Source organism: Mus musculus, chromosome 5 (genome assembly GCF_000001635.26).
Source record: "Mus musculus strain C57BL/6J chromosome 5, GRCm38.p6 C57BL/6J".
Lineage (NCBI taxonomy): Eukaryota > Metazoa > Chordata > Mammalia > Rodentia > Muridae > Mus > Mus musculus.
Genome location: NC_000071.6, coordinates 103,534,836 through 103,553,726, shown reverse-complemented (window position 1 = coordinate 103,553,726; position 18,891 = coordinate 103,534,836). Strand labels below are relative to the sequence as shown.

General features: G+C 42.8%; 1 protein-coding gene across 1 annotated transcript in view; it reads right to left on the bottom strand.

The window, feature by feature from the left end:
* The window catches only part of Ptpn13 (protein tyrosine phosphatase, non-receptor type 13), a 173,170-nt gene that overhangs the window by 44,635 nt on the left and 109,644 nt on the right, over window positions 1–18,891 (bottom strand). The window contains exons 17-23 of the mRNA NM_011204.2: window positions 16,851–17,013; window positions 12,341–12,755; window positions 12,111–12,205; window positions 10,263–10,319; window positions 3,413–3,502; window positions 2,871–2,978; window positions 2,549–2,680 (exon numbers count right to left, since the gene is read on the bottom strand). Coding sequence (NP_035334.2) covers window positions 2,549–2,680; window positions 2,871–2,978; window positions 3,413–3,502; window positions 10,263–10,319; window positions 12,111–12,205; window positions 12,341–12,755; window positions 16,851–17,013 — 1,060 coding nt within the window. The remainder of the gene's footprint in view (window positions 1–2,548; window positions 2,681–2,870; window positions 2,979–3,412; window positions 3,503–10,262; window positions 10,320–12,110; window positions 12,206–12,340; window positions 12,756–16,850; window positions 17,014–18,891) is intronic.

Sequence of the window (18,891 nt, the reverse complement as noted above, 5' to 3'; positions counted from 1 at the left end):
GGAAATGTCTAGTTGTTTGCAGAGTCAGTTATGTCAATTGATGTTTTGCTGGGGCACACAGGTAAAAGGATGTCTTCTTAAAACAAATGGTTGAAAAAATGTTTTTCTGAAGCAGACGCAGGTGAAAGGATGTTTGGATATAGGAAACACTTAAAAGGACCCGTGATGAAGAGGTATAACTATGACTCCTCAGACTGGGGAGAGCATGGAACCTTGGTTTTGTTTGCTCCGCCTCGTTATTCTTTGCTAATAACACACATGCTCTGAAATCAACGTGTGATAACTCCAGCATTGAGAGAAACTCTCCCAAGAACTTTGCCTGAGGTTCCTGCGGCAGCTTGCTGCTTCTGTGGCCTTACCTCCGGCTGGTTGGCGAGCCTGGCGCTTTCTTCAGGACTGAACTACAGCTGCTTGGGGTCTGCTGCCTCGAGGACTGGTCTGCAGCTGCTGAGTATTATTTGGTGTTTGCTACAGAACTCAGCTGCTGCCCAAGAAGATCAAGCTCACCCCGAAAGAACAGGTCCACTTCCCCCAGATCCTAATAGCTTCTCTCTCCCACTGCCTCTGCTGGTGGTGGGCTCGAGGAGAGGTTGAAGCCTTATTAAAAGTAGGTTGCAAAAAAATTTATGCCTACAACGTTACATAGTGAATTCTAGGCAAACACGGGCTACAAAGGAGACTGTCTTTAGAAAATATCCCCCACATAAATAATTGGGTGGTTGTATTACTGTACCACAGATATAACTGGGTGGGGGTACAGCAGCACCAAGCGGACCAAGACAAACCCCTCCTTCTTTAGTAATGTAATTGAGAGGGGAGCCTGGAGTACACGCTGGTAAAACTTCTGGCTTGTTTGTGTTTTGTCTTTTGTTAAAGTAGCAGGATAGAATAGATATACATCATGATAAAATGAATCTAGCTTCCTGAAGAACAATATTACGTAACCCCATTTCAGTTTTGGAAAACAAACCAGACCAAGACATCCTTCTTTGGTAGGTGAGCACTTAAGGTGACATTCCGCATCGTGAGCTGTTTTATCACCCTAACCTCTCATAGCACAGCTATAACCAGGCATTTTCTCACTGGGTGTTTAATACTTGTCTCCTCTGGTAAAAGCTTACTTTCCACGAAGCCACGGGCTCTGTATTTTGTACGTTCTACACATGTAATAAATATCTGCACAATGGAACCGTTTTCCATAGAACATCTGTTAGAAGAAAATTAGAATCCTGTAAAGGGAAATATGAATTTACTCCGAATTCACCTTTTTTCTTTCCTTTTTCAGCCATAGAGAATAATGAGACTTTAAGAAGAAAGTGATCTCGGCAGTTTGAACTAACTGGTGCTGGAGGGTGCAGTGTTTATAGTGCGCATGTGCTTATGAACCATTTATAAACATGCACGATGTATACTCATTCATATGTATATGCTCCTGTTTAACAGTTGCCGAATCCAAGAGCCTTAGACAAACGGTGTGAAATTTAAGAGACTTTATGCCATAGCACAGCACAGGACGGTTTTGCAACTTTTATCCCAGCATCTATATTGTACCTGGAATTTACTATCTCAACTATTTTTCAATGAAATTTTTAGTTATTTTTTTTCCCCAGTTCACTGAGTTAGGGTCTTGCAATGTAGCCCTGGATGGCTTGGTAACTGTTATGTGGCCTAAGATGGCCTCACTCCTGTGTGGATGCCTCTGCTTCATCCTCTCCGATGGTGGGATGACAGGTATTGTATCCAACACCAGTTCTAATGTTAAATTCTTTAATGTAGTTCTAGTATCTCAAGGACTCAAGTTACTTATACAATCTTTAGCATAGTGCTATCTTTGAAAACTGTAATTAATAACGACAGTCAAAATGGACACTTTTAAGTTCTTAATATGTACTTGAAATGTACTGATCATATAATTTCACCATTTGCTCTCTGAGCACAGTTAGGCTTCATGTGCTCAGGGCGTTCGGTCAAGTCTGAGTGGCAGAGATTGCTGTGGACTGGTGCCTGGCTACTGGCGCTGTTTACCCACACACAGGCTGTGGGCTCCAGGGTATGTGTCCTTGCTAGAGTCCTCAGTGATTCTGTGTGACAAAGGCAGGCAGGGGAGGCGGGAAGGAGGCAGGCAGGATGGGTGCAGGCTACTGTCTGTTTTTTTTTAGCAGCAAGAACATGATCTTTTTGCTTTCATTAAATTTCTGGTCTATTATTTTCCTTCTCAGAACAGTTGATATTTGGACAGGACATCACAGGTAAGTGTTATGTAACCACACCAGTAATGACAAAAAGGTCTAATTCTTCTAATTCTCACAGGAGTAAGAAGAGAAGGAACATACCAAGATTTCAGAATATAAGTGACCTCAATTTTACACGACTAAATTCAGTTCTGTTCATGTTACTGAAGGCACAAATGTCGCACTGATACATGAATTACAGCAACCAGAGGGGCGTGCGGCAGGCTGCTGGGGAGAGATAAACAGCTTCAATCCAGTCTGCTGGGCCGACGGACGCATCGAGGCACTTATGATGGGGCTTGCACAGCATGCATTACCTTTGGACGGTTTTTCTTTTGGCTGGGAGATGACAAGTGTCACATCTTCAGGTGCATTCTGCAGAATGTCCACTGCAGCGTGGTGACTGACCCCTTCCAGACTCACACTGTTCACAGATATCAAACGGTCTCCTGGAAAATACACCATCCAATGTCCATCAGCAACAAAGCAATGCTCATATCAAGCCTTAGAAATTTAACCCTTTCTCACTATCATTTATTATTATTATTATTATTGTTGTTGTTGTTTTGTCTACATTTTGTCCTCTGTGCAAATTTATTCATTAGAAAGCACATGGGAAATTATCAAAATGTCAAGTACCAGGCTTTAAGCATCCATCCAGGTCAGCAGGTCCTCCAGGGGTAACTGCACTGATAAACACTCCTAGATCCAGTCTTCCCATTTTTTCCCCACCGATAATTTGAAATCCTGTAAAATACCACATTAAAAAGAGACTTTAATGGTACTGAATCTTTTAATGTCTCCGTGATTTGTCTGCTTGAAACAAATATAGATTCTGAGATAAAATGATTAATATGGGGGATGAGAACACCTGTTTAGTCTATATCCTTAGCATTAGATGACCAGGGGTGGAGAATGATGGACTGGAGTGGACAGTCAGCATCTTGGTGAGAGCGGATCCCAGGAGACAGACATAGGTGAGAGCAGGGGAGGGTAAGAAGCAGCCCATATGGAGGTGCATGTGTCTGCAAATGGCGCCATGAAACCCACGGGTTTGTACACTAACCATGAAGTTAATACACAACAGGAGGGGAAGGTGACGGCCAGCAGCTGAGGATGGCCATCAGCCCTGATGTCTGAGCGCCACCTCCCTCTCTCCTGTGACCCTCATAGTGACTCACCTAAGCCGTGTTTTGGATCTTTCTTCAGGTTCACCAGTGTGATCTCCCTTTCTGGTGACGAAACAATGCTCCATCTTTTGTGCAGTGTATCTATTAAGAGTTTGCAGTAAAAACAAAAGCAAAAAACATACTAGATTTAGGCATTTAGATTAAGCATGAATATTAATAGACCTCAGGGCACTGATGCTGTGAGCCATGCTAACAGCTGGCCACCACTGCAGGGCACTGAACCTTCAGACACAGGTTTTCTGATTCCATCTTTCTGTTGCATCATAGTAGATTGTTTCAATTTGACAATTATCACATTAAAATTTTCTCTCAGGGCCTGGGGTGATGGAGTAATAGCAAAAAGCAGGTGTTGCTCTTGCAGAGGACCTGGGTTCAGATCCTAGCACCTATGTGGCAACTGTTGGGGGCACTGCATGCATGTGCTGTTCTGACATACATGCAGGTAAAACACTCAAGACTCATAAAAGAAAAAGAAAAATTTCCCTCCGGTATGTTTGACATATTATTTATAAATTAGTAAACTATTATTAGTAAGTTCCTGAATAAAATGCTAATAAAATAAACAGGATGTAGCTTTTAAAATCCTACTGCTCGTGTGGATTTTCTATAAGATAACGACTTGTCTAGCACAGCCACACTCCAAAGACTTCCAAGCACTGTTTGCAGGTGAACACAAACAGTTCAACCTTTCTGATCTCAGTGCTGGTATTCACCATCTAGAATAATGACTAAAAAATATTTGGGACATTAAGTCAATTAGTTAAATGAATTTCAACATCTGTGCTACAATTTGCTTTTTTCTAATTTCTCCTTGATTTTTTTTTATCATTTCCAAAGATCTTAGTAAAACACTTTATTGCAACAGTACTCAAGAAACTGCTACATTCAACAATTTGAGCATACAGACAGACACACACACACATGCAGACACACATAGGCATTTGCATACACAAATGTGTTGTTAACGCTGACTGGTCTGTATATGAAGGTGGTCATGGAGGTGAGTTTTAACACTCAGCTATTTTTATAAATTAAAATTTCAAATTCAAGTCTATATTGTTTTTAACCACACTGATGCTTTTTGAACAAAACAAAACAAAACAAAACATCCAAAACACAAAACCCAGACATTCTGGGTTCACTAAAGCACAAACCAGAGTTTGTTCGGAGTTAAACCTCCACATACATTCTTCTAATAACCAGGACCACTGTCAATGCAGACTTACAGACCATACAGATGTTTCAACATGTAAGGCCATGCATGGACATAAATAGCATGAATATGCTAGTAACTGACACATAGTAACTGACACATAGTACGTACCGATGCCTTAGTAATAAAAAGCACACCCCAACGCCTAGAAATAAGATATTTTACCCCGAGGAAACAATAGCCCTTATTTCCTATCACAGTGAATTTTAGCCTTGAGTTGTAAGGGCCATCTTAATACAAATTGGATGCTCTCTGTAGCTCATACGCTCTTCTGGAACTAGAACTCATTGGTACTCGGTACCAATAGTAGTAGCTATGTGGTATCACTAACAATGTTTTGGTGAAATTACACACAACATCACAGGATAATGTTGTGAGGCTCCATCTATAACGGGCGGTACTAAGAAACGTGCACCAGCTGTTTCACGAGCAGCTTTGACATCATCATCTATACATTCTCAACTCGGTCTTCCTGAAATAGGTAATGAGCTTTAGCTTTCATCTGGAATAAACATAAACCAATACAGAAGAGGACCCATAAAAAATAAAGCAAACAAAAGTAAGGCCACATTCATAACTGAAATTTAAAAAGTATTTAATTAAGGTGGCTAGGAAAAAAAAACCAACCCAGATATAATCAAAGTGTACTGTAAAACAAATGGTAACAGTGGCTTTGAACTTTTCAAGCCTGCTACAAGTTTCAGATTTAAACTCTCAGTGCATAGGGATTTGGAGATTTAGAGACTAATGAAAGTCATTATTCCATGGTACTTGGAAGTCCAAATGCATGCCGTTAGTACAAAATCAGATTCCCTGGCAGTAAGAACAGGATAAAATAAAATAAAATTAGGCAAGGTGGAAATGTGGTTATTCTCCTGCTGGTTGGAGCTGAAGACTAGAAAGGCATTAAACCTGGGTAGGTTGTGAATGGAAACTCAGTTCACAGTTGTCAGGAAAAGGTCCACCTTGTTCGGTCTTTCTGCTCTCTTCGGTTTTACGAATGGTCTTGTGAAGTGTCTGTGAGAGGTCCCAGAGGCTTCTTTCAAAGAGCAAGAGGACAAGCCTCTTTGTTTCTACTTCTAATGGGTTAACAGGATTAGGTCTTTATAACACTTGTCTGGTTAATAGTGTGTATGTGCGTGCATGCGTGCGTCGGTTTGGTGTTTGTGAGTGCATGTGTGTTTGTGTGTGTGCCCGTGCACATTCTCCCTATTTAGAAGCCACAGAGCCTGCTGATCCAAAGGTGCCTGACTGTGACTTCAGTACTTATTCTTCTATTCAGTTACTCTACTGTCTACTGTCTGTCTATTGGGGAGTGTTCCTGTCGCCGTTTATCATTAGGCTTTGGAGGAAATAAAACAAGGCACTGGCTGTGGCTATGAGAGCCAGCAGGACAGCAAGTGGGATGGCGCCAGACTGCTGCTGTCAGAAAAACACCCGTGTTGATAATAAAAGGGAAAAAAAATAATATCAGTCAAATAGCTGCGTTCCCAAAGCACGTGTCAGGCCTACAGAGTGATGCTAGGAAGTGCTGCAGCCTTGACAGAGGTGACAGCTTCTCCCTGGGTATCAATGGGGTGACAGAATAGGACGCCCCAAACAACTGCTCTGTCCTAAAACAGAGGGTCACAGAAGGTGAGGCGGGGCAACGCCTGGAGGTGAAAAGATGGGGAAAAGGGTAAGCTGGCCAGCAGGAGATGAAGGAGTACTGATCACACAAGGAGGCTCTGCCACCCTCCCGTTTCAGCCTCCTCGCTCCCTCAGCCTTGTGGTGTCTGCAGTGACAGGTCAGGACAGCCGGTGGGACCGCATGCAGGTGCCAGTACCTCAGCATATGCACCAGCTCAGTGTCTTTCCTCAGGTCTGTGCACATAGCTGATGCTCAACATACTTTTGTACTTGTTGTTCCTGAGGGAGCATCCATGCAAACTTCAAGTTATCTGCCTATAGGTTCTATTCAAGGTAGAGCTGGAGAATCTGTGAGGTAGATACTTAATTATGAAGACATTTCGGAGGCCTTTTAACTACATTAAGGCGAGTATAAATACCAGGAGGGCTTATTCCAAGATCCTTAAAATAATTATATTTTCCTATTAATATGTACCATACTACAGCAATTGCAACTACTTGTTAGTGAAAAAGAAACCTTAACTTGAAATGCCCAGTTCTTTACACAAAGCAAGCCTGTGTTATACCCAGTCATGTCTACGTAGGAGAGGGTGACAGGACTGTGTGTGAGGCCTCCTGACTAGGACATGCTTGTCTCCCAGGAGTTCCTGTGGATGCTGTGTGGTCTTCTATTGGAGGGTGTCAGATTTCATTACGGGTGGTTGTGAGCTACCATGTGGTTGCTGGGATTTGAACTCAGGACCTTTGGGAGAGCAGTCAGTACTCAATCACTGAGCCATCTCTCCAGCCCCCTATTTTTAAATTTCTATGTCGCATATTACATATTTTTTAAGGCAGTTGGGACCATATCCTGTCCATTGGATGTACACAGTCCGCACCCTGGAAATGTTTATCTACACTGAGTGAAATGGCCCTGTCTCTCCTCAGTTTACTTCTTATGCATCCAGTGAGTTTTTCTGTCTGCTCTGTTTTTATGCTCACTCTGGACTTTTATTTTAATTTTAACCTTCAGCTTTGTAGATATTCTAACTGAACCTTACAGGAAGACTAGCTTTAAATATTATAATTGTCCTTGATGTCAGGCTGAACACGGTATATTGTAGGATTTTATTTATTCTTGAACACTGTATTACTTAGCATTGGCCATGATAATTACCATGAAATTAGATAAAGTTAATTTCAGGTCCTGTACTATGTTACTCTGGACCAGAGTTATTTCTTTTCTTTATTGTTCCTGGGTTTTTTATTTTTCCTCCTCCTCCTCCTCCCTCTTCATCATCTTCTTTCTTCTTTTTTTCTGAGACTGGGTTTCTCTGTGTGGTTTGGTTGTCTTGGAACTTGCTCTGTAAATCAGGCTGGCCTCAAACTCATAGAGAGCTGCCTGCCCTTGGCTCCCAAATGCTGGGACTAAGGGTGTGCACCACCAGCAGCAGCTCTCACTAAAGTTTGAACCCCCTTTGGTTGAGCAGGTTCAGAAGGAATTGTGAAGAGAAAGATTAACTGAGTCCCTCCGTAAGCCAGGAGACTGGCTGGTGAGGCGAGGCTTCTAGAAATTCAAAGGGAGAAAGTTCTTACAGTTCATGGAGAGTTGGTACAAATTCACATTCTCGTCTATGAGAACTTAACTCAAAACACGTGTGTGCTATCATCACAGAGCACTTACTAGCAACCCTTTCCAAAGCTTGGCCCATGTACTAACAGTTAACAGTATCATGCCAGGAGGGGACCGGAACTTGGTCTATCTCTGCATTCAGATCACGGCTCCGCTGCTCTTCGGCTCTGCAGCCTTCTGCAGAGCTCATTTCTGGTTTCTCATTTGTGGAAAGGCCATAACATCAGCGCCCAGCAGACGGGAGTCTACGTGACAAGTTGGCTGAAGTCTTAGGATGGTGAAGGGCACAGCAAGCCCGCAGGGACTGTCAATGCAGATTATTACCGCTGTGGATGTGCTACAGCGAAATTATACAAGCTGCACAGACGCCAGACCTCAGTCCAGGCAAGAAGCCTAATTGTCAGCACCGTGCGCCCTGACCCCGGCCCATGCACATGCTCATTTAGCTTACGATAGCTATTTAGCTTACGATAGCTTTTCTGAGGACTGGTAATGGGGAAGGAATATACAAGCAACCCTCACCCCTTCTTCATTCCCCATGTGTACTGAAGACAGCATCTATAGTCTCTGAATCAACCATCTCCATTACACACTTTTTTTCCCTGAGTAACTGGCATGTTGATTTCTACTGGAGGGAATGAAACATGTATGCATTTCGGGGCTGGAAGTTTTGGCCACAGAAGCACAATTCCATATGGTCTAACCTTACTCCACAGAACAATTCTACATGGTCCAACCTTACTCCACAGCACAATTCTACATGGTCCAACCTTACTCCACAGCATAATTCCATATGGTCCAACCTTACTCCACAGCACAATTCTACATGGTCCAACCTTACTCCACAGCACAATTCTACATGGTCCAACCTTACTCCACAGCACAATTCTACATGGTCCAACCTTACTCCACAGCACAATTCCATATGGTCCAACCTTACTCCACAGCACAATTCTACATGGTCCAACCTTACTCCACAGCACAATTCTACATGGTCCAACCTTACTCCACAGCACAATTCCACATGGTCCAACCTTACTCCACAGCACAATTCCATATGGTCCAACCTTACTCCACAGCACAATTCTACATGGTCCAACCTTACTCCACAGCACAATTCTACATGGTCCAACCTTACTCCACAGCACAATTCTACATGGTCCAACCTTACTCCACAGCATGGTTCAACTTCACAATTTCCTTTTTTGCCTTTACTATCAGGAAAATTAGAACTAAATTTAGAGTCATCAAATTCAGCTATGTTATTATTTATATTATGTGCATGTGTGTCTATTTCTCTGTGGGTATTTGTCTGAGTACAGGTGCCCAAAAAGCCCAGAAAAGGGCATCAGATCCCCTGGAGTTGGAGCTACAGGCCTTTGTGAGCCACTGTGGGGTGCTGGAGACCAACTCCAGGTCCTCTGCAAGAACAAGGGCTCTAGCCAGCCGATGACATCACCAACTTTCCTTGCAAACCTCCTTCATTCTCACTAGGCTTTTCATTAACCCAGCTTTCCGGATTTAAGGGTAAGACTTGGAACAAAGTAATGTATAGGTAGATGCTAATGAAATATTTTTTTCCTACCCATAAAGCTGTTAGAAAGACCAAGTAAAATGTAACAATTCTTTACATTTAAACTACAAAAAATTTGAGTACAGACTGAAGTCACTGCCCACACCTGGTCTCCCACTCCAGCTTTGTTTCTTGGGGGTCTAAGTTGAAAAGACTCATGTTTAAAGTCTTTAGTTCTAACACTCAGGATAAGACTCAAAACTGCTCCCAAAGTGTCCTCCGACGTCCCACTGCCCTGTGAGCTTCTGCACCAACACCCTGTGTCCCCAACCTCCCGCTGTCCCATAAGCTTCTGCACCAGCACCCGTGTCCCCCGACCTCACGCTGCACCATGAGCTTCCACCAACACTCTTGCTATTAGTTCGGCTTATATTTCCATGTCTCTAATCAAACTGTGCCCTTGATCTAAAATGCTCATCTCTGCTAGTTCGAGAAAAACCCTCCTCTGTGAGGCTGTTGCGTATACTCCCTTGGTATTTGAAACAGCAACAGCAATAAAAACAGCAACAACAACAACAAAATTAGCTCAAGCATCCCTTTAGAATTACCTCAAGACTTTCTCTCCCCTTATTACCATCTTAGCCTTTCAAGCAATGTCCTTTCCTAACTTCTCATTCATTTCCTTTGTCAGCAATAGCAAAACCACAGGTACCAGTACCCTGCAGTGACATGGAAGAACACCACGCCCCTTTCACTGTCCCACAGGCCTAAATCCTTGGCATGGGACCATCCCCCCACTTACTTCCAGATCAGTACGTACGGAACAACAGAGAGAGGGTATGACGGATATCAGGAGAACAGCTTGTACACCTACCATTGTCTTTAAAGGGGACTTGGGATGAAGATTTTCCAGAGCTAGGCAAACTCATTCCTGTGGTATAAATTAAATTATTAGACATTTTATAAAATGGCCAGAAACTATAGAAGTAATTTTTTTTTCCTGAAAAAATTCACAAAGATCAACGAAACATTAAGGCAGTACTGTTTTCCTTGACTTGCACTGAGAGAAATGTCTTATCACCAGGGGCACACTTACTATTTAAAAAATAGTAATTAAGCATATTTACTTGTTTGGGCCCATAAATTTAAACTCAAATGTGCTGTTTCTGACAATGACAGATACATCGAATGTGAAACATTTATGAGTTTCAAAAACACTTGACCAAATGTTAAAAGCAAATGAAATATTCAATGAGGATGGATAAAATAAAAAGTTAATTCAGAAAATTAAGTGGATCTTATAGATTGACTTTATCTCTGAATCTCCACTCTGTCTTTTCTTTTTTGAGACAGGGTCTCATATAGCTTAGGCTAGCCTCAAGCCCACTACATAGCCTTGAACTCTTGACCCTCTGCCTCTGCCCCACAGGTGCTGGGACTACATGTCATGCACTCCCAGGGCAGGGTACCCAGGATTTCTTACTGAATAGCCGTAACTCCCTTGATGTATCACAGATCTTTCATGCAGACCGAAGCCTTCCTGATGCGGGAGGCTTACAGCTCGTGAGACCTCATTATATGGAAGCATAATGTGAAAATCATTTCCTGAAATAATGAAGGTCTCTCTTACTCTAATTTTCGACATAAGGTTACCCTATGGGATGAAATTGTGCCCTGTAACTGCTCCAGTCTTTTCCACTGGCTCTGTCTCAACTGACGATAGCATAATTTCTGAAAGATGCCAATGCCTCCATTCACAAAGCCATGCAGCATGCTGCAAACACCTATCAGCTACCGTGCAGACTTCCCCTGTGGTGTCCAATGCAACTACAAAATGCAAAGTAAGTCACTCTTCAGATAATTAGGGCTCAACTTTGTATCAAAGGAGAAAAATGAGTAGAATTTGATGGCTCGTCAGGAGGAGTCCTGCTTCTCCCTGTCCCTTCTGGGCAGCAATTTAGCTTCCTGTGCTCGAATATCTACGATTTTTGGTGGGGCTTCACCGGGATTTCCTTTTTAAGATGCACAAGGCAAAGAACGTTCAACTTATGGTGATGTTCAGATATACACATACAACCATGGATGTACATCCACTTTCATAGAAACAGCTTCCATCCCTTTAATGGGGACAGGGTCTTACTACCTTGGTCTTGAACTCACAATCTTCGGATTCAGTCTCCTCTGCTGTAGTTATTACATACATACAACACCTCACTGCACTGAGAGTCACACAATTTCAAAACCTAAGGTAATTAACTGGCCCCAAGTAACAAGCAGGTAAAATCTGAAGAAAAGTTAAGCCAATTAAAAACTGCCGACTATCAACCACAGAGGTTTGCATCAAGTTATCTAAGGTTTTGGAGGGCATCAACCTGCTTTTAAAATAGTAGAAACCTAATGTATCCTTCAAGAAGCAAGCACAGCACTATCAGAGCCCACTCCCAGAGGCTTCTGGGAAGCAGCCAGGGGATGTCAGCGCTGTGTGCGAGCCCTGGGCGCTTTCCAGGATGCTCGTGGCCTCCCCGACCAAGAGCAAGCTAAGGAGTGCTGGCACGAGGCAGTTCCAAATTCACTCAGATTTTTACTTGAGGCATTTTAGGCATTCACAGTCTGAGCGAGGAGAAGAAGACGGAATCCACAGCAACAGACTGGCAGTTAGCACAACTCTGCTCGCTTCACTACGGGAGGAAAGAAAGAGGGAAGAAAGCTTGGCAGTGCTGACCTACAACATATGCTTGGCCAGGGTCTTCAGTGGATGAGTCTGATTCATGGTTCCTCCTTTCGGGGCTTCTATTTAAACTGGCAACAGACTTTGAACTACAGAGGGAAGAGGAAGGCAGGAGGGGGAGTGTCAATGCAAAAAGAACACGGTGGAAATAATAAAAGGAAAACAAACGCATGACAGGAGGGGCTGCAAAGGCTTTACTCCGGGTTAGTCAATCGTGCTCTTACTTATCAAGCTTTGGGAGTCCTGCCAGTGACTCTGTGTCAGATCTTGCCATCGGGTACAAGGGTTTTCCCACCAGCTCCGCAAAGGCTTGTGGGAGGGCCTCCATGTTAATGACCTGTTTCCGGTGAGGACAGAGAGAGGCCTGACTGAGATCGTGATACGATTTGCTCATCCCTCTAGGCTTTTCCTCCCAGGAAGCTTTGTCAGTCTTCTCTTTTGAACTGTTCTGCAGGGGCTGGTAAAGCGACCACTCTGAGCTGGACAGCCTCTTCAGAATCTCAGCTTGAACTGACAGGGGTCGGACGGCAAGTTTGTTGATGGTGCTGCTGGCCAGACTGCCCGTGCTGATTGCGCGGCCCATATTAAATCCTCTAACAGACTCTGCTTGCAGGTTCAGGCTCCTAAACGAAGCTCTCTCTACAAGGAAATAGGATTGCTTTACATGACGGAAACACCTTTATGAGAAGAGTTATTTTAATAGGTGGAATACAGCATGCAGGTTTTAAGCATTAGCCGGTAGCTGCAAAGTTGGCAGGGTTTCAGAAAGAGTTACAAGGTCCTGCTTTTATACATCTCTCCATCCTTTGAGCTTTTGCCAGCCTAAGCCTAAGCATTTCCTACTTGGCCTATGAACTCTCTTTCATCCCGTGCGTGATGACTTAGGCTGGCACACCCAAATCCCTTATGGCTTTACACACTTACAGGGGACATTTAACACTCCTAATGTTTCTGCTAAAATACCTGCAAACTAAGAACGGGGGGAGAGGGGAGGAGAGCAGATGGGTTTCCATGTCTGGAAAAGCAGCTCTGCGGAGGAGAGCTTTGCCCAGAGAAGTCCTTCATCACTGTTATGTTTTTTTTTTTTTAAAGATTTATTTATTATTTATTATATGTAAGTACACTGTAGCTGTCTTCAGACACACCAGGAGAGGGCATCAGATCTCATTACGGATGGTTGTGAGCCACCATGTGGTTGCTGGGATTTGAACTCTGGACCTTTGGAAGAGCAGTCGGGTGCTCTTACCCACTGAGCCATCTCACCAGCCCCACTGTTATGTTTTTAAAAGCTTAGTACGGACTGAGAAGACGGTGTAGCCCTCGGTGGATACACAAAGGAACCGTGAAAGAGTACAGCACAACTGTACGCCATGCCGGCTGAAGCTCAGCAATGCTGGGGTGAGCCTTTGGGATGGTTTCTCACGTGATGTCACCACTACACCAATCCCACCTTCCATCTCCATCAACTTCCAAATGAACCATCAAAGACCCCAGACTTCCCTGCTTTTCCTATCTATAAACATGAATTGTCCATATTTAAATTTTGTTTACTACTCAATGAAGACCAAAAAGCCTGCTTTTAGAAGTTAAATTTAGAAAACTTTTAGATCATGCCCTTGGTTCTTCTCCATCATCACAGCAGTATTTGACATTTGAAGCTCTTAGCAAAACCACTGTAGCACAAGAAGATGACTAAGCAACAGAGCCTTGGGTGATTTTGCTGTTTGTGAGTTAGGCTAACCGGACCACACTGGGCTCTCTGGGTCCCACTGTAACTATAGGATGAGGTGCACTCTGTCGGGAGTGGGGTATGACATCATGTCAGACAGATGACTTACATACCATTTCTCTTGTCTTCTACTGCACACAAGATTAATAGTATTTACAATGGGTAGAAAGGCATTGTGATTTTAATGTTTATGCATCAAAATCAGCCCTGAGTTAACATGCCCCATTATCACCAGGGGCAGTGGTCCTTGTCTGTGACTAAAGCAGAATTCAAGATCTTCATTCATACCACAGAATTCCTAATCATCTTAAACTTGGTATGTGGGGTTTCTATTAGAGCGGTTAACATTTTACTCTTTTACTATGAGAAGACTCTGTAATCTAAGAAGAAAACAATCAACGCAAAGATGGCAAACACCATTGATGGCAGCAATAATGGTGACCAGTTCACTTAGGTTTTGTCTCCTAAACATGGCAAAATGCTCACAGCTACCGTCTCAGACAGAGGATGTGAGTGTAACCACAGCTGATCTCATCCATCCCACGGCCTTCTACTGGAACATACGTCAGCGTGGACCAACAGTTAAGACAACAGGAGCTGGAGTCTAACAGCAGGGCTGTGCTTCAGATTGAGTCTGTGACATGTGCAGAGTGCTCCCTTCCGTGGAGAAAGAAAATGAGACTCTGAAAATTCAGCTTCTTTCCTAAGACTGTTCGTACATGACCATGCTCCTGCTGTGTGGCATGCAGTGTGTATTGTAGCACAGAAGCACACAGCACAGTGCCAGTGAAGCGTCTACTACTGCTGCTACCACCACAATTACTACTGGCACTCATGGCGCCATGTTACCGATTAGTAGTAGAGGGACTGATGGGGACTGAACCTTACATATGCCACAAGCTCATTTCCACTCAATGTATGGCCAAGACTGCTCTGCTTGAAGTTTTCTATAGGTATGAATGTTACTTTGTAACAACCCTTTGATAAACAGACCATCTGCTGGATACACTTGAAGTGCTCTATAGGTATGAATGTTACTTTGTAACAACCCTTTGATACACAGACCATCACTGTAATAATAATTTACAGACTGAAGAACTAAGAAACAGAACTTTTGAAGCATGACTGGGATTTCTGAGTCTCTAACAGTCTAAGATGATAAGGAATTCTGTTCAAACATAAGAAATTTTCCTTCAGATGATAATCATGCATGACTATAGTCAAGCATTCCCCTAATGTGAAAATCTAAATTCTAAAATCCTCTAAGAGCTGAACAGACATTTCAAATGGAAGCTCAGCGCTTGACTTCCTTTGACAGGTTTTAGTCAGAACACAAAAGTCAGAACACAAAATCTAAAATTACCTGTAGGCTCATGCATGTAACGTGAAGATGAGGCAGAGACAGATTCTCTTTAGTGTTAAGGCCCATCCTTCACACGCAGATATGTGTCTGCAGATATTCTAACCTCTCAAAAACTGAAAAATATGAAACATTTTTGGTCCCCCCACACCCAAAATTTGGATCGGGGAGAACAAACTGTACTTTCTGTATAATGCTGTGCAAGCTTCAACTTGAGACTTTTCTCTTCTGATTCCCCTTCGCTAGCACACTGAAAAGGTACAATCTCTCACGGTCCAGTTCTGGTTTGTACTGAGCATTGATCCAAGCAGGAATGCTGACAGCTATAATAGGATTGGTATCTTGTTGTACTTTAAGAATATATAAAAGCACATACAATTTTTAGCAGAGCAAAGTAACACAATAAAAGGTAATTTGCTAAAAAGCATGGCTATCATATTTTTAAAATGTATATATGAGGCAATTAGGTTAAAATGCAGATCCTGGGGACCCAACTTCCAAAGATTGTGATTTTGCAGGTTTCTATAAGCCCCTAGAATCTTTCCCTTAGGGGAACACATGGTCTCCACTTTGATCCTGAGAGGTGAGAAACATGTACTCACAGTTGTCTTCCCCTAGGCCATGGGATAGAAAAACCTTTTCTGAAAGACTTCAGAATGAGAAAGTTTCAGAAAAGCATTCAGAAACATGGGTCACCCATATATGTTATTAAATGCTAACTCACGTACTTCAGAGTGATCCACTTAAGTCTGTAAGGATTTACTAGAAAGAAACAATTTCAAATCTTTAATCTCAACATGTGATTGTGCATAATCAGCTTTAAATCTCAGCCCCGTCTGAGAGAGTCCTGCTAGAGCTGGGTTATTTTTGCAGCTGAAAACCCACTGTCCTGGTTGCTATGGTTACTTATCACAGCCTCCAGGCAGGGATGATTCACTGCTGGGGAGCCACTTGCCCTGCCTGGACCCTGTCTGCCATATTTCTTCCAACGATGATCTCCAAACTCTTTAACATTTGTCCTTAAGTCCGTAAGTCCATAAGTCAACTGTCACCTCTCAGAGCTCAGTCCTTCCTCCTTTGAGTCATGTGGATCCCAGAGCCCACACGCTATCATTCGTTAAGATGGCTCTGAAGTTAGGAGCACTAGCCGCACTTCCATAGGACCCACATTTGATTCCCAGCACACAGGATGGTTCACAACCCTCTGTAACTACAGTTCCAGAAGAGCCAATTCTTTCTCCTGGCTTCTGTGAGCCCTGTACACATGTGGTATACAGTCAGACAAAACACTCACATGTGTGAAATGGGATAATTTAAAACCTCCCTGCAGATTATCATTTCATAGCTGAGACCTCCACAGCAGTAAAAGCTTTTAACCCTTTTCGAGAGTCCATGTTTCTCTGCAGTGCTGTTTCCAAGTGAACAGGATGCTGGCTTGGCAACTTTACAGACTTAAGTTAGACAAAGGGATACCCTGTGAAGTTTCATCCTAAACACTTTCACAGTTTCTTGTAAAAATGTGTGGTAGAAATCATGAATACGTCCTGGTGCCAGCTGTGTGAAACAGGCCACTCTCCCGGAGTCACAGGAGACAGGCGGCTTCCCCCTCCCCCGGAGTCACATGAAGCGGGCCATGCCCCCTTACCTATGTCTTGGGCATCCTGGTTGCTCTGCCGCGCCCTCATCTGCAATTGGAACTTGTGCTGGGAGGAGCACAGGTGCAGCAGGTACTGGCATGCCTTGCTGCTGTCCGTCTGGAACGCATGCTTGATTCCATCTGACGTGTTCTGTAATGTGATTTTCTTCTTCTGTAATAGTAACCGGAGGTATTTCTAATTAGGAAGTTTTCCCCATGACTTTCTATATGACCAAATATTTTAACTTATAATTAATATGTAGAGATATAAATTTCCATTTATTAGGATGAGTATCCTTTAACATCCTTTAACTAATACCAAATATAAATATAAATATAGGAACTATAGTTCTATAACTAAGCAAAGTTGACACATAAATTAGTATTAACTGCCACTTTCAGCAATTGTAGCTTCAATCGCACTGTACCTGATTCATCATCAAGAAAAATTTTGAAATACAGCCGGGAGGTGGGGGGAGGGGGTTGGCAGGGAAGCTGGAGAGATGAGTCAGGGGTTACAGTAATGGCTGCTTTGACAGAGGACCTGGCTGTGAGCACCTAATACATAGGAGTAATCCCAGCTTAGGGAACCCAACACCCTCTCTGCCTCCAGAGGCACTGAATGCAGGTGGCACAGACATACATGTAGGCTGTGTTCATGGATGTATGTATTTTGAACATCTTCTTCCAGAAATTGAAGTAAGTTTTAGAAATCACATTTATACTTTTGAGGTGATGGAAATGTTCGTGAATATTACTAAGAATGATAAGAACTATGTATTCAGCAACCCGAGTACGTAACAGTTAATGACATTTTAAAATTGACAGTAATGCTAGAGTTATGATTCAGCTAAGGAGGGTCTGGGGGGTACAAAGCTGTGGTGGCACATCTGGAAAGTCAAGGAGAATGTATATAGCTGGGTAGGGGACGTACATCCCATCCCTGCATTCCCAGGTACGGGGGAGGAGGAGGAGGAAGAAGGGGAGGGGTACAAGGGAGGAGGAGGAGGAGGAGGAGGAGGAGGAGGAGGAGGAGGAGGAGGAGGCGGCGGCAAGAGGAGCACTGGAGCCTGGGAACACAGGACCAGCGTTGGCAGCATGAGCATATGGCCTCCCAGACAACAAGGGGGTGGGGATAAAGAAAAGAAACACAGGACAGAAGTGATACCAAGTGATATAACTTGAGACTTAAATACTTTAGTATTTAGAGATGGCTATTTTTTTTACCAAGTTCAAGAAAAGTAGAAAAATAATAAACCACTTTCTTTTGGCTGATATTTCTTGAAAGACGATATAACTTACGAAGAGAGCCTCCTAGAACCTGTGGTCTGTGCTGAAATTTGCACGTGGTCCCTACACCTTAAAAAAAGATGCATCTAACAAGCCAGGGAACACAGCAAATAATCTGCATTTACTTAAGTGAGGTTAGATTCTATTCCAGCTATTACCTACTATGCAAATTAGTCTCTATTATCTTTACTTCAAACATAGAAATAGGCACAGAAAAGTCAGATTTAGTAAGAGCCCAAAATTATAAGACGAGAATATTACCTAAAACACTGCAGCCTTACTGATGTATAAAATTTTAAATAGACTTCTTATATAAATTTATATTAAAGATCTTTATATTTGGGCTGGAGAGATGGTTCATCAGTTAAGAACACTGACTGCTCTTCCAGAGGTCCTGAGTTCCATTTCTAGCTACCACATGGTGGCTCACGACCATCTGTAATGGGATCTGATGCCTTCTTCTGGTGTCTCTGAAGATAGCTTCAGTGTACTCATATAAATAAAATAAAATTTAAAAAATTTTTTTATACTTTTAATTAGAAACTAATACTAATACCATAAACATAATAATGAATGCAGTAAGTTAGAGCAACATTCTTAAGTTCTAGGTAGATATTGTTGCTCCTGAATCTCTGGGATGGAACCTGACTTCACTTTGTTAAAAATAAAACCCAGCAAGTGTTAGAATATGTTAAAATACAGTGACATCAAACTAGAGTCTTGATTATGGGCACACCTAGTAACTGTTCAGATGGCTAGC